The sequence below is a fragment of the Pleurodeles waltl genome, chromosome 10 (assembly GCF_031143425.1).
Source record: "Pleurodeles waltl isolate 20211129_DDA chromosome 10, aPleWal1.hap1.20221129, whole genome shotgun sequence".
Taxonomy (NCBI): domain Eukaryota; kingdom Metazoa; phylum Chordata; class Amphibia; order Caudata; family Salamandridae; genus Pleurodeles; species Pleurodeles waltl.
Window position 1 is genome coordinate 663,633,658 of NC_090449.1, and position 24,254 is coordinate 663,657,911.

The following is a 24,254-nucleotide window of genomic DNA, read 5'->3' on the forward strand; positions in this document are numbered from 1 at the left end:
AGAAATCTGCTGGATTTCTTTGAGCCATTTTTTCACCCCCTCTAATGGGGGAACGCCCCTTTGCATACATTATGCCTGGTGCAGGCATAATGTAGCGCAGAGGGTTACAAAGTGCAGCAATGCATGCGTTGCACCACTTTGAAAACATGACACAGCATTTTTGCCCATCTAACGCCACATTAGCATAAAAAATGACGCTAATGTGTTGTTAGAATGAGGCTTGGCCCTCTTAAATCTGGGCCTAAGTCACTCCACCATCAGCTCTACATGGCATGCTATTACCTTGGACTCTGGATTCAATGAACAGGCACCCAGAGACTCTTCTCCATATACTTGTTTTAGCTTCTTTCACATTCACTGGGTCTTCTACAAGTGTTTTGGGACTTTATTTGGAAAAGCATTTTTAAAACGTGCAAATTGGTTCAAAAGCTATGACTCTCAATTCATAAACTTCAAACAACTTTGGAAACTCATCAAAAACCTCACCTAGTTTGTTCAGGGACACATCATTTCCTCAATTATACACTATGCCATGGCCATTTCTAGGTAGCAGCATGGTTATCTTGCTATCTTATGGTTCCAGAAAACCTTTTTCACAATGAGTGTTCTGGAGCTCTGTAAGGGGGTGGAGCTAAAATGACAAAGATGTCTTGGCTGGTTCATGAACCAGGTGGGCTAGCTCTCACATTCTATGATCCTGATTCACAAAGGTAAACTTACACTTTTGTGTAAGTTTGTGATTGTTTGCTGTTCAAATTCAGAGAGTTGGACTTCTGGACAGTCGGGGTCACTTGGGTCCACCACCTGTGCTCCAGGGACTATGCTCGTCAGGATGAGAGGGGACCCAGAGTACCGGTGAGGCTGTAGTTTGGTGCCTGCTGGAGCAGGGGGAAGACTCCGTCAACCCACGGGAGATTTCTTTGTAGGGTGAAGGCAGACAGCCCTCAGACCATGCACCACCAGGAAACAGTCGAGAACGCCGGCAGGATTAAGTGCTACAATGTCGCTGGTAGTCTTCAGGCTACTTTGTTGCAGTTTTGCAGGCGTCCTGGAGCAGTCAGCGGTCGATCCTTGGCAGAAGTCGAAGAGAGAAGTGCAGAGGAGCCCTGGTGGATTCTTGAAAGTAGAAATTTGAAGAGAAGCCCACAGGAGAGACCTTAAATATCCCTGAGAGGAGGATTGGCTACCTACCCAGGTATGCACCTATCAGGAGGGGTCTCTGATGTCACCTGCTGGCACTGGCCACTCAGAGGCCTCCAGAGTGTCCCCACACCTCTGAAAACAAGATGGCAGAGGTCTGAGACACACTGGAGGAGCTTTGGACACCACCCATGGGGTGGTGATGGACAAGGGAGTGGTCACTCCCCTTTCCTTTGACCAGTTTCACGCCAGAGCGGGGACTGGGGTTTCCTAAACCGGTGTAGACTGGCTTTTGCAAGGAGGGCACCATCTGTGCCCTTCAAATCATTTACAGAGGCTCTGGGAGGCTACCCCTCCCAAGCCTGTAACACCTATTTCCAAAGGGAGAGTGTGTAACACCCTCCTCCCAAAGGAAATATATTGTTCTGCCTTCCTGGGACTGAACTGCTCAGACCCCAGGAGGGCAGAACCCTGTCTGTGGGGTGGTAGCGACTACATCTGCAGAGAAAAAACCCAGAAAGCTGGTTTGGCAGTACTGGGGGTCCATAGTGGAGCCCCCAGGGTGCATGAAATTGGCCCCTCCATGCCAGATCTGGAATGGAGGGACAATTCCATGATCTTAGACACCTCACATGGCCATAATCGGAGTTACCATTGTGCAGGTACATATAGGTGGTGACCCATATGTTGTGCACACGTAAAATGGTGTCCCCGCACTAACAAAGTTCAGGGAAATGGCCCTGAACAATGTGGGGGCACCCTGCTCGTGCAAGGGTGCCCTCACACTTAGTAACTTTGCACCTATCCAGAGTTGGACATATAGGTGACTTATAAGTTACTTAAGTGCAGTGTAAAATGGCTGTAAAATAGTGTGGACACTATTTTACTCAGGCTGCAGTGGCAGTCCTGTGAAGGTTTTGTCTGAGCTCCTTATGGGTGGCAAAAGTAATGCTACATCCCATAAGGATCTCTTGAAACCCAATGCCCTGGGCACCTAGGTACCAAATGCTAGGGACTTATAAAGGGGTTCCACTGTGCCAATTAGAATTGGTAATTGTAGTCACTAGCCTATAGTGACACATTTAAAGGCAGAGAGAGCATGAGCACTGATGTTCTGATTAGCAGAGCCTCAGTGACACAGTTAGGCACTACATAGACATACACATTTAGGCCACAAACTATGAGCACTGGGGTCCTGGCTAGACGGATCCCATTGAGACAGGCAAAAACATACTGACATACATGTAAAATTGGCGGTAACATGCCAAGAAAGATGGTACTTTCCCACACTTGGTAAACATGTTCTATTGCATGTAGCCTTCTTTCTTAGTGCAAAAATGCATTCTCACGTCCATTTTGGAGCGAGGATGTATTTTGCGTTAAGAAAATAGAGCTAAATACTTGGAGTAAGTTGGGGAAAAATACTACCCAAAGTGCACATTTAACGAGCTCAAGCGTCCGTTCACTAATTGGGCTCTGCAGCATGTAGCGCTATTTCCTAGTGCAAATATACATCCTCACATCCATTTTGGATGATGCAAAAGAAAATGTTTTAACACTAAATGCAGAAATACTGTTCTTGTGATATTCTGAGTAATCTTGCATAACTCTTAGGTAATTCTGCATGGTTACGCTACACGGAATTACTCGAGTTATGCCCACCCCTAATTCATAGGGTGCCCCAATAGTCAGTAATGGCTTCCTTCAAGACACATGCCATTGTTTAAATACCAGCAGCATCCAACAAAATTATCTGGGGCACCGCTCTGTTCTAGCAGCCTTTATCCAGAGCCATATTCTTATGCTTTACTGTGATAGACCCTCTCCGTGGAAGATGCAAGCCCCATGTTGGAGACTGGTTATTAGTAGAGGTAGGTATGCACCTCCCACTGGCAATAATGCCCCCAGATAAGGTTAGGTCCAGTCAAGGTCTCAAAGCTTCCTCCCCTGGCTGAACCCCTGGCAGCATGGCAACGATTAGGCAGACTCAACTTAGAAGACAGGTATGAAAAGCATTTAAATACACCAATACAGTGAATAAGTACGACACAGCACACAATAAAAATCCCACACCAATTTATAAAACAAGTAAATATTTGAATCTTTAAAATGACACCAAAGCGACACAAAATTCAATTTAGGGAACCAGAGTTATGAATTTTGAAAGATTAAATACAAAAAATTTGCTTTCTAGTACTTAGAAATCAATAGCACCAACCAGGGACATCTTGTCGCACTTGACCGAGACAAAATCAAAGTTTGAGGCTGACCATGATGGAGCTTTGCTCGCATACACCTTGGGCAAAACTGTACCTTCGCACTTAAAAACCTTCTGGAGCCTTTCTCTTTCAACGTCGTGCGGTCCTCCTCAGCAAGCCGATTTTGATACAATGTCGTTGGACTGCTTTTCTGTGGGCCACGGTCAAATCCTGAAAGTCTGGAGCTCCGAAGCTTTCAGCGGGATGAACCTAAAGTTCTGTCCAGATCGTGGTTAATGGTAGTCAGCTTGACTCACGATAGTGAGTCGGTCAACTTATAGAGCTTTTTCCAAAAGTTACTCCAAACTTTTCCAAACTTCTGGAACTTCTTCCTGAAGCTTCCCTTGAGGGTTCAAATTGTTCAGAACACAAATCCAATGGTCTAAAAGCTCTGAGATGGTCCTTGGAAGTTTAGGACCCCCAATTCCCACAATGGACCTGGCCAAATCCTTAAAAGTCCACTGGATGCACTCCAGGCTGGGGACCTTTGTGATAGTTGGTGGAGGCAAGCTGTGTTAACCTGTTGCTGTTAGGGAGTCCACGCCAGAGCCCTTTTTGACAAAAAGGCAAAGCCCTTTGGGCTGTTGTTTCAATGTGTAACATGAGCAGTACTTTAGTGTGCAGACCTCTGGATTTGCATACAAGGATTCCAGCATGGCAGTCCTTCTTCTTCTTGTGGTTTCAGGCAGTAGATCTGGGATGTAATGCAGATCAGCCATTTTTATTCAAACATCCTGGGGGACAGGCAGGGGGCAGCCTGGTCCACTGAGCTTCAGTGTGACACCCAAAAGCATGACAGCTTCCTAAATAAGTGCAGCATTTTCTTGTCCCATAAAACACTGCCCTTTTACATTCCACGATGGACAATCTTTCTCCAGAGGAGCAACACCTGACTAAACCAACCTCTGGTGTGGCTCATTCCCATTAACACCCCCCTCTGGACAACTGCAATTTGCAAACCTGGGCCTGCTATCTAATCGTGGGGTACAGGGTGAGAGGGCAGCCTGGCTGTCATTCCTTTCTGTCCTGCTTCCTTTGAAGCCCAGTTTGGTTTACCCAACACCCTTCTTGGCCTAGCCTCAGCAACTGCCAGCCTCCCCATCAGATAACCTCTACTCACTACATGCCACTTATCACCTGAGGAAAAATGAAAGGTGCAGTTTTGCCCTCACCAGGGCTATAAAACATATTTTATAATGTCCCTGCTTATGGTTACATGATACACCACCCATGGGGCATCTAGGGGAGACCTTTGGGATGGCTTATATGTAACAATAGGGTAGATTATGACTTTGGAAGTACCTTTAATTCCAAAGTAGAATTTGCACACATTTCACTTTTTAAAGACAGGGCTGCCTTTACAAATGACAGTAGGCAACACAGCAGTGCACACTCAAGTGCAGGAAATCTACTGGGCCTTTAAACCTCCCTGCCCTATTATATACTAGGGACTTACAGGAGTCTGTCATTACGAATTGTAATTGTGACACTTTACCATATACACTTTCTTCACAGCACTGGGTCTGGGCCTGTTTAGCAAAGCCCAGGGCACAGTCAGGGCCAGTTGCAACCAGTATCAGTTAGAAACATTGGGGTAAAGATTCTAAAAGCATGATTTTTTCACACCCCAATACGGAGATAATTTAACCTCTCAAAACAACATAAATCATAATAGCTTTACATCATCACGGCCCTGCATTCCGCTTAAGAACGCACTCAAACACACAACCCTTCAACAGGAAATCTTTTTAAAGCAGCCGTGTGTTTGCAGATGACTGTAACAAGCTGTCTCCGTATTTAAAAGACACGATCGTCTGTTTCAACATCACCTAACCGTTCCTATTCAAAAGGTACTGAGTTACATAATCCTGTCCCCACGTTACACTAACAGTGCTTGGTAGTGTTCTTAAAGCATACCGTTGTGGAATGTGCAAATCACTGTTATGTGCACGTTCTCACTGTACACATATTGGCCACCATACACCACAACCTGTTTGGAAAATTATTTGCTTTTTACACTCGAGGAGATTTACACTACTCAGGTGTCAATTACGAGTTGTGCAAAGTGGAATTCCTGTGTGGAATTTAATTCCGCACAATTATAAAATTGCCAGTATTCCCACACCTGGATTTCTCTGGTAAGGGAACACTATGTCCGATTTTACCAGCCAGAAATGTTGACTGGCAAAATCACCTCAGCCAATGCCCACAATGCAGTTGGACCTTTGTGCCTGGACCACATACCCCAACACTGTACCAAGACAAGAAGGTACATGAAATGTCCCCATCTTCCAGATATCACTGCCTTCCCCCCTACACTCTCTTTTTTCTCCATCCCCATATCCACACAGGACTCCTGCAAACATTTACCACGATTAGAGCTGGCAGTAAATGTCTGAGTTACAATCCCCCAGAAAAAGGAATTTTGTGTGAAATTCTGCACAATAATTCCAGATCCCCCTTTGAGATTCAGACGAGACCAAAGTGTTTAGATTACCTTGTTTGTTTGTTCTACAGATTACCTTTTGGCTTAAAAAATAAGGTATTGTGTTATGTCCATTTTTTTAAATGAGTTACAAGTGATTTTGTGCCCACTGCACTTTTTGTATGGCTTTGTCTTTCCACATTTACAGCCCTTCTGATAGTTATTTTCCATGTTCTATTCATCTATCTCCATCCCTACAGTGTGCTAATCCATCCTATCCTGACAGCGTCCTATTGTTACCTATTATCTATTCCCCTTTCTTCATCTTTTGTGTGTGTTATCATTTTTTGATTTAGGTTGCCATCATCCCAGTGCTTGCTACTTTCCAATCTAGCTGTTTTCATCTTTCCCACTGACCTTCTTACTTCACTGCTTATATGATCCCCTCCACATTCTCATACCACTAAGCTGTCGCTGCTGCAATTTTGCTGAGGTGACCTTGGCTTCGAAGACCAGAGTGGGATTCCAAATGCCATTCCTATATGGTATAAATCCAAATGTAAATTCCAGAATGCCTCTCAGCTTTTGATGCGGCTGTTTCCATTCAGACATAAAATAACTATGTATAGAATTTGCATAGCGGTTTCGAATTTTATTTGAGGATATCAAAAAATATTTCTTTCTTGAGCTACATTCAACCAGTATATGTTAAGAGACTCATAACACTAGATTTGCCTAGTATTGTGTTGCAATCTCTCTCCTATAAACCAGAAACCTTTAGTTCTGAAACAAATGCCAAGGATACAGCTTGACATGTTTATTGGGTGGGGAGTGAAGGATTACATTTGAACCATTATAATTATGTGGGGGGGGGGGGGGGGGGGAGAGATAAAAGCGGAATTCGGGGATGCTTCCAAAAATAAAAGGAACAATGGTGACAAATATCAAAAAGAAACTGAAGCAATTTTGTAGCAAAGGTTTTGGGCAAATATTTTGTGTTGAAATCAGTGACTGTAGCCAGTACTGGACTTGAAACATGATCACATGCATGGCTGATTTTTTTATATTCCTGTACTTTATCTCTGTAGGCTCTCCTTCACCTCATCAGTCCTTTGTTTGCATCACTTATCTCAGAAAAGAAGCATGAACACATAGAGACTCCAGAAACTGAAATATTTTACAATATTCATAACACTCCGCACACAACATGACTTTATTCACAAGTGAAATTTGTACAGAGGTAGAACAAAATACTTTATATGATCTATTTCCTTACTATGTACATATAAAAATCTGAAATAATTGTAGGGAATTTGATGGGAAGATTTCAAATACAGTATGCAGAAAAACATATTCAAATAAGTAAGTTGTTGCTGGTATAGTTGTTCCCTGGCTTCCTAAGGAAATTAAAATATTATTATATAAAGTAACACTGTTTATATGCTCTAACTTGCATGGTCAAGCAAGCATTTAACATACAGTTAAATAGGATGATCCACTGAAAACGGGTTTTTATAATGCTGACATTTGTATACACTTTGAACAACAGCTTTGGATTCAGTGAACAACCTTTATCTATTTTTTCAAATTCAAACCAAACACGCACCTACACATTCAATATCCGACTGTTGATACCTACTCTGTTTTACTGAGTCATTTTCGACAAATACATTTTAAAATATAATACACACAAACTGTGATTGGTTTCCAATGAAACAGGTTGTAATGAAACAGTTGTCTTCCAGATTTTATGAAACATGATATTTATTAATGTTCTGCTTGGTCAAGAATCAAGATAGTGCTGTCATTCGATTGAGTCTTTTAGCAACCTATCTGAACAAAATGCATGCAAATTTATCAACCCTGTCATTTTGTAAATTGCTACTAAAAGGCTGTTCCACAGCATTCAAATTAGATCTTCGCTCCTCGTGGTAAAATGTCACCAATGGATCCTTTCAATGTCCTAGAACATTTAGCAATAAAAATAGAAACAATAGAGCTAAATGTGCATTTGATTTCTCAGAACTGCCATAAACCAATCCAGGAAGGGTTGTTCTGCAATAAAACCCAGGTTGGGAACTTGAGGAGGAATGAGGTGATTCATTTAATATGGTCACTTTAAACTGTTATACCAGTGCTGTATAATGGGTTTTCTCAAATTCTTCTCTATTTCATAACCATAATAGGCATATTTTCACAGTGGACATTAATTTTTAATGGGGTCTCTTCTCACCACTAACACACCAGAGATGGTCTCTGATATTCAACCAAATGGTACACCGTTTATAAATATCTCTGAGGTATTAAAGACTTAGTGGATCTGCTGATACAAATACCTGTGTTCATGGGGGCAAGCCAGATCTCTACAGTGGATGCGACAGGTCATTGACCCACAAGATATGGCTAACACTGGAATGTTTTATGTTCTGAGACTTCCCATGTGTGAAATTGCAGCAATAAAGGGAACCATGACAAATATTATGCTGGTTAGTCTGGAATATTTTCAGTACTCATTCCAAATATGGAACTCTTACAGGCAATGTTTAAACCGTCCCTAAAAAAATTGTGATTCTTGTGCTTGCACAAGAGTGTCTTTGCTAATTTGACTGTTTTCTCACTTTTGACTAGATGATGCACTGAAATGTAATGCATTTTCTAACAGACCCACTGTTACGAGAGGTAGAAACCCTTGTAATTTGCTCATTTGATTTATGGTTAAGGAGAATTAGAGGCATCATAAGTGAAAACAGTAGACATATTAATCAGTGGAAACACTGCATCGTTGACCAATGACTACAAGCTCACCATGGTTAGGAAGACGTTTTCATCCAAATCAAGTTCCCAAAAGCAGTTTCCTTGAACACATATGAAAACACAACCTAAAAAATAGGCCATCCATATACAGGAAATGGTAATTAGACACAGGGTGGTTTACATGTCAGCTATTGCAGACGTCTCAACACCTAATTATTATAATTGAGGAAGCAAGAACTCCTCTTTAGAGAGAACATCTGAGCAAAATATAACATTAGAAATGTACTTATTGAAAGAAATTTTGAGTTGGAGTATAAACTGATTCTTTGTTTTGTGAGTTTTTGTACTGCAAGGAGTATTTTATTGAACATTTTATAAGTCATATGTTATTGAAAGCTATATATTTTAATTATATAACTGTTGGGTATTTATAGATTATAATCTCTGTGCCATTGATCTCTGACCTTAATTATCTATGGGGCATTGGCAGTTCTCTCTCCTTTCAGCAACCTCAACATTTGACTCAAATCCATTTATGTTTAATGTGGCCTTATCTGTAATGCTAGCCATTTGTAAATGTTTCAAAGATCTTACACAGATTTTACTAACTCTACAGAGAAAGAATTGATCGCAATCTTACAATATCCTGAAATGACTGCAGTATTGACCTCAAAATATAAGCCACAGCTCATGATAATAAAAGTACTCCATTACTTTAAGACATAATGTGCAAGATTCTTCCAATCTAAGCATGTAAGTGCCAGCAAATTCTCAAGGTACACGTGGTCCAATAAATGATTGTGTTCCTCCAACTTCTAATTGTAAATGCACATAACACATTAACTTACACAAGTGATCTTGATTAGTCATGTAGGGAAACATTTGTGTAATAGCTGTTTCAGAGGGCTATGGGGACAGGTGTAACATGATTTTGCAAGCTGCTTGACTGGGTCATATTTGAAAACATGTGGCCATGAAGACAAAGCCAAAGCAATATCACAATAGGAAGGATTTGTTATTAGCTTAAACAACATGAGCAATGGTGTGTTTTCTAGCACTTCCCGGAAGGTGTTTTCTTCCCACTTTAAAACCATTTTGCAGCTGTAGTTTCCTACATGTTATTTGAAGAGTCAATCGACCAGCAATTAACAATACATTAATTCCCCATATTGACAATCAATAACTGGTAACTTGGAAAATGTGCAACCTAATGCACTACAATTTCTGACAATGAAATATGTTGAAGAGCAGGAGATAGACAATATAATTAGAACTTGCAATATAGTCAGCTGCAGCATGGAGCAAAGGCTAATATTTTGTAAAATTTTCAAGAACTTTGACTTTGCTAGGAATATACAGAGATTAACGTAAGTCATGGCTTGCCAGTAGCAAGAGGTTTGTCACCAGATTGACAGTAACCTCATTGCACAATACAACATGTTCTTAATTTTTTAAGAGAAAAAAATCAGAAAGGTAGCTCAAAGAGAGGTAGAATTTGCATCTAAATTTCCTCAATAAACAAAGGTTCACTGACAGGCTTCATTTTCAATATATAAAACTCCAGTGTAGGATGAAATGCAAAAACTGACATGAATTGCAATGCTTCTTTCTGGCCACCGAAAATCTTTGGGCATCAATAGCATGCAACCTAAGAAAAATGTTATTTTTAAATGCAAGTCAAAGTTAAAATTAAGACCAGTGGCTCGATTACATAGATTACAAGTGTCAGTGTTATGTTGCACTGGTGTTCTGTGTTAGGCAATTGTATTACTGCAATTTTATTTTAAAACAGCATGTGTGCTACCTGACAATTTCAAATACAATACTGACATTTATTTAAAATTATATTTTTGGTTCACATAGTCCACATATCGGTGCAACTTTTGGTTAAAAACTGCATTGGCACCAATAAGATCTATGTCTTCTAGAACACTGGTGCTAAATTCCACCAGTACAAGTGCAATGTACCTAATCTTACCCATAATGCAACAGGGAGGAGGGGTATTGACATTTATTCTATAAAAATTTAATTGTGCCTCAGTGAATTACAGTGGTGATCATTTAATTTTGGTGGACGAACGGTTGGAACAGTAAGGAATTTATATATTTTTCAGTGCAAATGCTGCTGCACCATGCTGTACAAGAGCATATTTTAAAACTGGAACTTTGGTAGATACAGTAAATATGACTTCAGATGCATATTTTGGGTATAATGTGCAGGGAACGTATCATCTAAAAAAACACAGAATTAGAAGGCTACCTATGTATGTTCAATCTATGTTGATTGATTATGTATGTTCACAGAAACCATAAACAATGTATTAGGATTGAACCCTACATCAGAAACTCTTTAACCAAGACAATTCAATATTTAGAGTTGTGCAGAGAACTTTGAGTGTGTCTGATCCTTTAACAAAACATTTTGTTATGATTTTTAGCTTCCCAGAGACCTCCACAATGAGTCAAATCATACTCTCAGAATGTGATGTGGTGGACTGAGACTAAGATTATACTACTGTCCTATTAGGATGGACAATAATTAGATCCCACAATATTCTCATACATTGCAGGATATCTTCTGTTTGATAATAAACAACTGGCTTGGAATCACCATGAGGACATTTAACAAAAAAGAAGGATTGCTTAATGAGTCACCAATGGGTTCCTAGGCACTGTCAGAGTCAGATTTTTTACTTTATATCCTTTAGGAGAAAAGGGAATGGAGGGACATGTATCTTTAAATCTCAAATTATATTTTACCATAAATATGAATAAACCATAATGGTGTTAGATGGTTGTAGTCTGGAATATCAAGTGCAAGAATATTGTGGTACCTTTAATATCATAGCCAAAATATTGAGAACACAAACACTGAAAGATAACTCTATATTGTTAAGTATGGATTTGCTAATCTTAACTCCACATCTATATACCTTGATACTATAGATATCATCAAGGTACGTAGATGAGGAGTTAGGTATAGAAAACTGATACCTACTGACATGCTGCTATTTTTGGCCTCAATATTGTGGCTACAATATTAATGTATAATGATATGCCTACTGGCTATTCAGGACCCACACTGTGTTAGATGTCTCTTACAATGATTTCTATGTTATATTAAACATAATCCTTTGCATATCTTACATTTAACATAACAAAATCCATACATGGAATGAAATGAACCATTGTAGATTGATTGTGTGTTCTAGCTGTGTAAATATAAACTTTCAAATACTAAGAAGACAATTGCAAAATGTGCTACAACACGAATAACCAGCTGAATGAATTGCAAGCACGAATAGGTTGAGTGAGACAACTGTCTAAGTTGCAATTTTTTTTAATGAAACTTCTATTATAAACACCAAAAAAAGAGCTGAAATTTTCGAGCTGATTCCGAACAAACCACTCATACATGGATCCATTTAAAATCACCAAGAAACAGTTCACATAGAGTGAATGGACAATTCCATAATTGTTGATTTCACTTACGTTCCAGCAGCAAAGTAAAATCAGAACTAATAACTCTACTAATTCACAATCCTAAAACTAGAAGGATCAATTGGCACAATAACAGAAAAATTATAACTCCAAGTATTTCTTTCTCAAGAGAGACGTTAGGGTACACTGTGTTTTCAATGTGCTTGTTTCGTTCAAATCAAATCAAAATCTAGCTACATGACAGCATGGATGCAGAAGTATGACTGTTTTCGGACATAGAATGATATTTTACAATTACTTTGAAATAATAACTCAATTAACAACTGAATAATTAACATACATTTTGATCATCAGAATTGTCATGAAAAACATTACTCTATCCAGACGTCATACTCATCCCTTATTCCCACAATACAGAGCTAGTTATTGAGAATACATGGAATCTTTACTCTGCAGAAATTCTGATAACTTTAATGTGAATATCATGTTCTGTACAGAAAGCACAATGTAGGCCACCAAAAGGTAGACAGGCGTAAATGGATGTAACTTTGTGCTTCATTATTTTAAACAACAGCTGTCCATTCAGAACACTACACTCAAGGTACGAAAAACACTTTTGAAAAAATTGGGACAATTTTCATCTCTATAGTTGGGCCACTTGAAAATAAGCTGAAAGATCTTCAGAAGTGAGGGTCACTTATAACAGTTGTGCTAACCTTGTAAGTCTATTTACTTCTATAGTTCTTTTTGTTCCATTCCTGGGTCGCTCACTTTACAAAGCTGTGTTGCATGAAGTGCATAGTGCGAATTCTTCACAAGCTGAACATGAAGAGGTGTTTTTCTCTTTGTGAAAAGGGAAAGAAAGGGGAAAACATCTCTTCCATTTTTATTTTCTAAAAACAGTCCCAATCCTTTTCTTAAAACCACTTATTCTGCTGTTCAAAAGATTACAAAATGTGAAAGAACGCTTGTGGGGTTTGCTGAAGATATGCAATTTGTGCTGATAGATCATACGGATTTGCAATCATAAACATCAATGTGGGATTTGAAAAAACAAAAACAGTTCTCAAAGGTCCTAAAGTAAGCAGATATCCTGCTCATTCCCTTAAATTGATGTTTAGATGAAAAATTTGTTTTTTTGAAGACCACAATCACGTTTTGACTGTTGAACTGTACTGGGCTACGGAGCCATTACAAATGCTATTTCTATGAGGTTACAACAGATGATATACAGTTAAGGTTAGGGCACAGATTCAACAGAATTCACAGGCACTGACAGATTAAGAAAATCTGGACAATTCCTTTAGGAAATTTGGGTAGAATACAATGCTCATTGAGGAAGGGCTTTCAGAATTGCGTTCACTTCTTCTGCAACTGCTGTCAAAGCAAACTCAAACTGCTCCTACAAAGCAAGGAAAGATGTTAGGAAAATATTTCTTTCAAACAACTCACATTTCTTCATAAAAAAGTGACACATTACATATATGAAAAACATAGTTACTATGAACAACTTGTTATGAAAAATTATTGTATTTTTACATTTCATGTTCAAAGTGAAAATGTATTAGAAATGAATTGAAGATTGTTGAAGACATCAGACCTCTCTTGAAATCAAGGTATACTTATTGCTAAATCAGTGGTTTCCCATAAAACCATGTCTGGTTTTCAAACAAAAATACGATGGAGCAGGAAGAACAAGTTACTTACCTTTGGTAATACTTTTTCTGGTGGATAATCTATCTAACTCTAGATTGCTGCACTGAGATTTTCTTCCAGGTTTCAGTCTGGACTGGAGAATTTTGTAGCTCTGTCCCTGTGTGCTGCATGCTCTGTCCCTATGTGCTGCAAAGTGGTGTTGTGTGGTTCTGCTTTGGCTCCATACTGACCCTGAAGTGATAAAGCAAAGTTACACCCAAGCACCACCTCTGCGTGCTTTCATCTGTTTCTTATCTTTTCTTTTTCCACGCCCTCAGACAAACAGCATGATCAATTGTTGGTTGCAGTGTCCTGAGGATTAATGTCTAACCTTTGATCTTTTTAGATGTAAAAAATAGACCACTTCTCAAAATGTGGAAGTGGAAGTGCAGTGAGTCATCTGCAATTACAGTATACACTAGAAGCAGCACTCCCGAAGCAATTAGTTCTTCTGATGTATACCTGTAACCACTGATTCCTCACCTTAGAACAGATACCAAAGCAGAACAGCCCATAGGGGGAGGGCCTGTGAAGTGAACTCAGACCAACAAGTCTTGCAAAACTGAATGAATAAAGTGTCCTTCTTGTCAGTCCTAGCTGGCCACTAGCACTTTGTGAATGTTAAGCACTGACACCCATGTCGCAGCCTGATAAATGTTAAGGACAGACACGCCATGTACCAACACAGTGGTAACATCTCTTAGACCTTTCAGATAATGTTTCTTTGCCAGTGCACATTAGATTTTAATGCAGAAGACTATCCACCTCAGCAAGGTCCTCTTCGGCACAGTCTTCTCTACTTTTCATCAGATCACGGACAAAAAGTTGATTGTCCATTTGATGTACCTTGGTATGACCTACGTAAAGGTTTTAAGCGCAATATGGAAGGTAGTAACAACTTTTGAAAAGAAGGCCGCTCAAATCTTCAGCACCTATCTGTCTAAAAAAATAAAGTGCTGAAAATACATAATTGGAATAAAAACTCTTCAAAAAATCTTTCGCCGCCTCTTCCCTCTTGATTTGGAATTGATTTATGTTGCTCTAATGTTTCTGATAAGTACACTTTTATCATTCCATGATTTCTACAATGTTAAAGTCAGTTGCCCCTGAAAAGACTAAGTGGATGAAATTCTCTCTCAAAGCTTTCCCTTGCATTAATGACACATTTTGAAGTTTAAAGAACAATAATGAGGTAACCATTTCTGGCGGTAGGATTATGATCCAAACTGAAAATATTGTACAAAAACTCTCTTTTTGACTATGAAGTTGCTATCAATGGAACTTAACATGCCTTTTTTTCTGCTCAAATTTGTTAGGCATTTAACAAACTAAACAATATTTTAAAATCGAACTAGCTTTTTATTATGGATAATCCTGCAAAGGACACTCTTCATTCAAAAGATTTTTGTGATCAATGAGCTATTTGCTCTATACAAATAATTGAGAATATTTGTCTTTCTATCATCAATACATCAGGCACAAAGCCAACTAAGTGTTTGTTGTTGAGTTTCTTTTCTCAGTATGGTCTTCCTTTTCTTTACTTGACCCAGATGTAGTCCTACAGGTCTTACAATATTGCTGATGCAGCACACCATTTGACGTCATTCCAGTTGGCTTCTCTGATAGAGTTTCCTGCTCCGGCTTTACCTGATATTTTCGACTGGTACAGTTCTGGACTGTAAGAGGGGCATTATTATTTCTCTCTCGAAAGAATCTGATCTTGACTCTTCATTAGCATCTTTTTGCGAACCTATTACGCTTCTTATATCAGCTTTTATTGCTAAACAGCTTTTCAATAGCTTGAGGTTAATTCCATCTTAGATGACTCCCAAATGGGTTTTCGTCCAAACTGTAGCTCAAAATTAATCTTACTGGCTGTTGTGGATTATTTGCTCCTACAAGCAGACAAGGGTCATGATAACGCTTTTACCATTTTAGACTTGTCAGTGGGATTTCACATAATAGATTATCAGGTTATTATAAAGCAGCCCTTAGCCATTGGAATTCAGGACATCATGCTTCCTTTTGTATCACTTCTATCAAATAGGTCGCAGCAGGTGTCACTAGCACAATTTTGTTACTCTCCTGCCACGTGCTTCTGGGTTGCACCACAAGGCTTAGCCATATTTCAGTACTTTTTAAATATTTATAGGCGATCCTCAGCTTCCCTCAAGTGCTCCTTCGATGTTGAAATATATACTTACACCAAGGACCAAGGACCAAGGACTCAACTTCTGTTAAGACTGAGTAACAATCCTCTAGACAACACCGAACAATTAAATTACCTTGTAGATATTCACAAATAGATGAGTACCCACTGGCTTAAGCTGAACAGCTGAACACTAGCAAAAAGAAAATCTTGACAGTTGGTGGAAATCAGCTGTATAGGCACCCATACTTTCAGCCCTGAACTTCTGTGACAACAAATGTCAAAATTTGTGTGGCCATTTAGATGCCTTGCTGCCAATAGTCTGTCAAGTTTCAATGGCTGTATCTTTTTGTTCCTTCCACTTTAGATATCTTTATACTTTAGTATCTTTTCTTCCTTGAGACTGTAAAAGACCACATTTCAGCCGTTATTGAAGCATGCCTGGGCTACTGAAATAGTCTCCATCTGGAGATTTAAAAAAAGTATTTTCTTAATAAGCTCCAGGCAATAGAAAATGAAGCAGTCAGAGTGGTGATTACTGCTCACTGATATTTTTGTGCTTCACCCATCTTGCATGAGCTACAATAGCTCCCCATTCAAAAGGGAGAGATATTAAAATCACTCTGAGTCAGTCATCTCTCATTGTGTGGAAATGTACCTGTTATGATTTTCAGACTTTGTAGATAAATTCCTACCAGGCATATTCCCTCTAATGCATCCATCTTTTTAATTGTCCCCTGTTCTGTCAAAGCTACTCTGGCGGGAGTACTTTTTCAAAAAAATCACCTGTCTTTGAAAGTATCTTCCACAGAAGATCCGCAAGAATTTCAAACACTCACTGTTTCTGGTTGCTCATGGCTAACCCAGTTCGAAGAGTGCCAGGGGGGTTAAAGCACTCTATAAATCATAATTTAACCCTAATGTAAATCTATCCCTATCTTTAAGACCTCATTTACTCGCAGATATCAGACATAGTGGCTTGGATATCTCCTTACAGTGAACCTTCTGTTTTGGTCTGCAAGGTTGCAGTTTATAAACTTCCTCGGCTTCACGTTTGCTAGTTGTCCATGATTTCTCTTTGTCTGCCTTTGAATTTGTTTCTTTATTATTATTCTTGATGTCTATCATTGGTGGCATTGTAGATTTAGCTCCTTTAAGTTTAATACTGCTCCTCTTGAGAGTCAGATTTTTTTCCACAGGTGAACGAAATTTGATCAAAATGTTCTTGCTTGATTATGCGAAACTATGCAAAATTACATGTAATTGCATGAAATGCGAATCTATCATTTTGCACAATATTTTAGTATGAAATGCATCCTTTTCTTAATTTTTGGCACAGGCATGGATTGACACAGCACTGCGAATAACAGCCGCTGGCATACTGTTTTGCCTGTGTGTTCACAGTAAATTTTTACCACAAATTGCACCATTTACTGTAAAAGTTTGCCGCAAATTGCAAACTCCCTGTAAATTTCTACCACAAATGGCACATAATTAGTCAAAGTGGTGCAATGGCATAATTTTAGGAATTTGGTGTAAGAAGCATAATGCAAAATTCTCAAATTATTGTGAAATATGTAGCCTTAATTTAAGTAGCCTTAATTTAAGTTTTGCCCAGGCCTAATTCTTTCCCTCAAGGACTTCTGATTAAACAATGTTGAGGTCAGAATTCTCATAGTGTTCCTCCTCTGCTTCCTGCACCTAACTTTTTCCTTAGAGAAACCAATGTCTTCTATAGTTTGGACCTTTTTCTCAGCCTTTCCAACACCAACTTTGCCATAGCTATTTTGCTCTCAGCATTATTTTTTCTCTATGAGTTAAAGTCTATAGGTTGAAAGCGGAGATGGCATTACAATCGTGCCACTTAGAGGCATAACGTATTTATTGATGTATGTATGTTTATGGGGAATATAGAGTATGCTCATGATCTAAAATGGCGCAGAGAAGCCTTCTACATAATATTCTTCCCTGTACACGTTTTCCCAACCAGCCAAAGCTGGTTTCTCAAATCAAAATCTATTGATCCAGCAAAGTCTGGCAGCTGGAACCTCAAAGTCACTAATGAATTAGTCAAGGAAAAATCAGTCATCTCCGGATCTCATCTAGCAACCCAAAGGCAGAAAAAAAGACTCTAAGATGGTCACCTACTCAGGTGTTGTGACCGTATGGTCATGTCATAGTTAGTCATATGACTCCACCCAGGTGACGGCCAAAAATAAAAAAAAATACCGCTGCGAACAATTTCGGATCCAACTAGTATATGGAAGAACAATGCAAAGTTTGTAAACCTAGAAGAGATTTCCTGCAATTCTTTGGCAATACCGAGGTCACCAAAGGTGTCGCTAACTCTTGCTAAACTCCATATGATGCAGTGTCATCCAGTGAAGTTAAGGGTTTAGAGATTACAGCGAATTTCCCACAAGCATCCATATTTGTTATCTTAAAAGAACCGGTATATTACCCTAAGGTAATTCAAACCTAGGTTGAAACATTCATATGAAACGAAGATAAAGGTAAAATGAACATTCCCTGTGATTAAATATTACAAGACATTTCATTTATTCGGGTTAAAATTGCAAAACCATGTGATGTGCTACTCGGTTAAACAAACAAAACTTCATATCCTTCCTGCACGACAGGGTAGCATTGCAGTTTAATTAACATTTGTTTCTATAAAAAGCACACTTAAGGGTATATTTGTAAATCTGATCGGGTTAACTGGAACTGTAGAGAAAACGCCTGGCCGAATAATGTGCTGTTTTTTTTATCTCGAGCTATATTCTGTAACTGGAATTTGTAATTTTACTTTTAACGGATGCCCTTAAATTTTCTTATTTGTATTCTACTGGGAAGCATAGTCTTTGCTCACAGCCATCAAAACTAATTCTCTGGGGAACATCTCAGACTGGCACGTATTCAGCCGTTTCTAAATTGGCACGCGCTTGGATAAACAATTTGGATATTTTTCATTGCAAAAATAATAAATGTGCACAGAACTAGCAAGAGATGAGCTGTCTTTTGCCAATGTTTTGCATCACAGGAGAAACGCTTATAGGGTATCATATCAATACCAATTGTCAACTGGATGCATTGCGCCAGCTGGAGACAGGTTGCCCAACAGGCATGTCCTCACTGCTAGATCTGAAAGAAGCTAGCGGTTGGCGTACCTCGCGTAATGCAGAGTAGCGTAATCATGCGGAATTATCTAAAAATTCTATGAGATTATGTTTGAATTACGAATGAAGAGCAATTCTGCATTTAGTGCTATTTCTCAGCACAAAAGTGCCCAATTGCGTTCAAAATGGACCTGAGGATACATTTTGCGATAAGAAATAATTTTAAGTACAGCAGAATACGAATAGCTAGCATGCGCTGTGTACTCGCTAAATGCGCGTTTATGGTAGGAATTACACAAATTTAGTGCTTCCATTAAGTGCTACTTTCTTAGGGCAAAATGCACCTTGTCATACGAAATGAAGGGAGAGGATCCAACTTGCACTAAGAAACAGTGCTAAATGAGGCAGAACACAAACAGCAAGTGCAAGTGACCGCTCGCACTCACTAAATGTGATCTCGCATTTAGATTTTTCCCCCCAAAATTACGCTAGGAGGAGTAAAATTGCAATTATCGGTAATTCTATGTGAAAAAGAAGCACAGAATTACTGAAATTACTTCAATTACTCCGGCATAATTGAAATTCTGCCCAGGCCTAATACAAGCTTATCTGAGAAACTAACACTCATGTGCACGTGTCTCGACAGCTCAGTTTGGTTGATAAAAAGGATCTCTGGGGTTCATTTTCTGAATTCCATTATAGAATCAGTTTCATAGATGCACTTGAGGTGATCATTTGCAAATGTCTTATATGCATCTTTCCTGATCTTGCTTGTCATGGAAAGTTGTCTTGGCATGTTGTAGTTTTCTGACGTGGCCCATGAGTCTTTCTGCGTATCTTACATAAAAAATATCAAACTTTGCAAAGTTTGGACTTCACAAAAGGTTAACTAGAAATCACTTTCAGCTACACTTTTTGACACCAGGAAATTGTTGCCACCGCAGCAGATTTCAGTGGGGGGGACTGCTGAGTACTGGCAATAGTCCCCTATCCCTTCTTCCATCCCACACCCACAGCCATCGTCCTACCACCCCACCATGCACTCTTCTATGAATGCTGCAGCTCGCCTTCCGCCTCAGCTGTCCACAGTTTCCATGGATTTCCCTGTCTCGCTTACGTCCCCTGCACCCGGCCAGCTTTTCCCTCCCTGCGTTTCTTATCTGTGTGGGGAGGGATTGTATTGGTAGCCTTCTTCACTTCCTTGAGATGGCTGACCCGCGGATGGGGCTTCCTGCAACAGGAAACGTAGTGCACCAGCAGGCCATGATGGTTTAGCTGGGTTTGAGTGGAAAGGTGGAGCAATCTTGGGTAACTCAGATCAAATTGTCAAAGCATATTTTTCAGACCCAAATTTGTAGGCATGCATAAACCAATCACCCACTTCTGATACGGGTGAGGAACTGTGCACATATGTCTGCATTAGGGCAGTTCCACATTGGCACTAACCCTGATGTAATTTGTACCTGTGCTGATAGATATTTCTATGTAAATGAAAAACACAGCTCCTCAAATTACTTTTAAGGACGTTTTAAGGTGCAACTAATAGCACAAAATATGTGCAAATGTCCGTACATAGGCACCTTTCTATGACGCAGTCCCAGGATAACAACACGTGCTGTGCTATATTTTAGTCCTACAAGCTGATACCTTTGGAAGGCAGTGAATGACAGTGTTGGGAGCACAAACCCAGTTAATTACACAAAAGACAAACCATGCAAGTAAATATAAATTTACAACACCATGTAATACTGGGTCGGTGGGCAAGATGGTATCAAGCTGACTCCAGAGGTGACAGTGCTGCAATGACGCTTGAGTCCAACATCTCATAAAGCAGTCTATAAAAATACACTGATTGCTCTGAAAGATGATTAAAGTGCCTAAACTAAAAACTGAAAAAATAGTTATCCGCCTTTGTGTTAAGAATTAGGTTAAGGGGGCCAAGCACAGTAGATTACCAGCTGAGGAAGCTTCCGAAGCGGATTCAGCTTGTGGCAATCAACATAATTGCCCCTCTGTCTTTCAACTACGTGCAAGCTAATATTTTGTTCATAGGGGAAACAGCAATTAGGAGACCGCAGATTCAACCACACTGGGAAAAATCCTAGCAGCTGACCAATTAAGAGCTTTAAAAAAAATAAGCCTTCTGGAACACTGCATGTGAAAGGTCATTATCAAACACTAAGAGTTTCAAAGATTATGGATGTTGTTCAAATCAACAGATCCAATTACGAGTCAAGCTGAGAGTTATCACCCAATCATATTGTGAAACTCAATGTGCTTTCACATTTTTCACCTTCTTAAAAACAGACCACTAAATCAGGAACTGCTTCCGGTGTTGGACCCGGTAATTCAACTGTGGGCATATTATTCCTCATTTTGACATAAAAGTATCTGATGTCTGATAATGAGGAGGAGCATGTCGTCTAGAACCGGTAGCTCCAACCCCAGTATCTCCCCCTCCTATTATCTGACATCCTATGAAGATCCAAAAAAATTCAGAGCCCTAACAAGGTGAGTCATACCCCATTCCTTCATTATATCTCACACTGGGGCTGGACCAGCAGTTGCTTTTTCACTATGCGTAGCAGTGAGAAGCCCTGAGGCTTGGCTGCAGTGAAATATTAATCCGCAGCGGGATCTTGACAGGCCTAGATTTACAGGTAGGAGGAAAGTGCCACCACCAATTCTAAAATGTCTGACGCTTGTTCAGGATCGCATGCCTTAATTATAAAGTCTTATGCATTTGTATAGCGCCAATGTCATGATAGCTCATCTACGGAATGTGCTACAATACCTTTGGGTCGAGTTCGAGCTATCTAAAAATGCAAACAAAAAAATAAAAATCAACGAAAGGCAACCTAGGAAACTTGGAGAGTTAAAATAATTGCTTAGACTGCTTTATCTAAACGCAGGATGACATCTAACTTGCAATGTTGACTAGTAAGGTGTTGGAATGGGATAAGCTTAGTCAAGAGGGTTATAGCCGGTGTGCCTACTTGATGATGGAATATAAGTATTATTCACAAACAGTCCTAAAATCGAATGAAGACTTGTTGGCACAATTGTTTGTTGCATTAAATTTTTAGCTGTGCGTCAAAATGGCCGCATATTTCCTTTAGGGTGATAGTAACTGTCAAATGTTGCAGACTCTGCACCGCCATTCTCTCAGCTCTAACTCCAACAGCAGAGATAAAACGTGCAGCCTTTCCGCTCGTGGCACGCTTCCAGCCTTCTGAGGCACACTGGAAGGTTTCACACATCTGCTTCTTCATGAAACAAAATGTTTCATCCTTGGAAGCCAACGCGTTCACTAACAGCTCCCGATGCAGCATGTACCACTTTTGCTCTACAATTATTTTACTCCCTCCAGCCACTCTCCCCTCTACAGATTTGAAAATCGTTTTAACTTGTTTCCACCCTTGTAAGCCTGGAATCTTAAAGCATGAAGTCCACAGTGATCCTTAAAGCAAAAGGTTGAATTTACAGCTGACGAAATATCTGAGTTTTAATTCCAGCATTCTCTACTTTAACAATCCAGAATAATTTACCATTTCAAGTAAACCAACACAAATCAAAAACCTGGCGGCCTTCTTGAGCTACCTTTTATTAAAACATGATACAGAATGCAGTGCACCGAAGGCAAATCTGTTATTTTTACTGAGCTATAGTTCTCCAGTTTTGTGGTTGTGACTTATTTTCGAGCAGTGGGTGCACTCATTTAATCAGGAAATAGGAGAGGTACTGATCTGTCAAATTTCATAGGTGATACAAAGGAGCTCCTACTGAATCAAATGCCTACTTTTTCTAAACCCAGCACCTTTCCTAATGCATAAAACGTCCAGTGTTTGTCTTAACAGCTGCTCAACACTATTGTGTTCACAACAATTCATTTTCCATAAGAGTATTTTTTGGTTCTATAGAATATTTAGAAAATAATGTGTTAACGTATACAATGTTACAATTTTCGTATTTATTCCAGCATTCATCACAAAGGAAAAAAGTTCTTCATGTGTTCTTCAGTGTACCTTCAATAAAGAATCGGACCATCTCATACAAACAATAGTATTCTTATTTTGCAATTCAATGTGGTTTGGTGCCAATCACACAACTAGAATAAATCCCTTTGAGCCCACTGTTGACTTGCACATGCTGTCCATACATACATGCACTAAGCCATACTTGTGTTATCAAACTAAGACTTTGGCTTAACTCTACTAGGTTTGTTTTCACACCCACGGGTGATACGAGTGAACTTAGTTTAATGCACCAACGCTTGAATGTGAAAAACAGATTATTGACCACCCCACATACATGGTTGAAGTGGAGTTAATGCTTTTGGGTTACTAACAGTCCCTACACACGGATCCAGTGACACTGTGCTGATTGGAAACAAACCAGTTTCATTATCCTCAGGACCTCACACACCAGCTGCACTAAGAAAAAAGACTCTTTAACTACAAAGTGATTTATTTCAACAGTCTAATTGTTATTCTGTTATTTAGCACATCTAAAATAACCACACAGAATATCATAATAATCAATCAATCAGGATTTTTAAAGCACAGCTAATCACCCGATATGGTATCCAGGAGCTTGTAGGTCCCGAAAGCTTATTCAAACAGCCAAGTCTTGAGAGCCATTCAGAATTCTGGGAGTGAGGTAATGATCGGGAGGTGCGTGGGAGGCAGTTCCAGGGTTTTGCTGCAATGTGAGAGAAGGAGCGTCCTCCACTTCTACTTCGGTAGATGCGGGGAGTGTGAGCAAGTGAAAGGGAGGCAGAAAGTGTAGTCTTCTCGAAGGCTGGTAAAAGTTCAGGCAGTAGTTAATGTACACGGATCCTTGGTTGTGTAGAGCCTTGTGTGCTTGGGGCAGCAGCGTGAATTGGCATCTCTTCTGTATGGGAAGCCAGTGGAGTTGCCTGAAGTGGGGTGTGATGGGGGTTCATCAGGGAAGGCCAAGGATGAGTCTGGCTGCGAGGTTCTGTGTGGTCTGAAGTCTCTGTAGGAGGTGTGTGGTGATTCCTATGTAGAGGGCACTACTGTAGTTCAGTGGGCACTGCCATAGTCCAGTGGTGATGAGGGCATGTGTCACAGTGTGTCTTGTGTAAAGGGGTAGTCACTTGAAGATCTTATGTAACATGCACAAAGTAAGGAAGCAGGACAGAGGAGACATCGTTGAACTAAGATTTAATGGTAAACTTGTTGTCAATGATGATTCAGAGGTTTCTGGCATGGTCATAGAGAATGGGTGCGGGTCCTAGGTCTGATGGCCACCAG

General features: G+C 39.7%; 1 protein-coding gene across 3 annotated transcripts in view; it reads right to left on the reverse strand.

Annotated features, from left to right (window-relative positions):
• Positions 1-6,996: 6,996 nt before the first annotated feature.
• PTPRN2 (protein tyrosine phosphatase receptor type N2) overlaps positions 6,997-24,254 on the reverse strand; it is a 2,126,515-nt gene continuing 2,109,257 nt past the window's right edge. For all 3 annotated transcript variants that reach the window (XM_069211159.1, XM_069211160.1, XM_069211161.1), the window contains one exon: positions 6,997-13,420. In XM_069211159.1, coding sequence (XP_069067260.1) covers positions 13,349-13,420 — 72 coding nt within the window. In that variant the 3' untranslated portion in view covers positions 6,997-13,348. The remainder of the gene's footprint in view (positions 13,421-24,254) is intronic.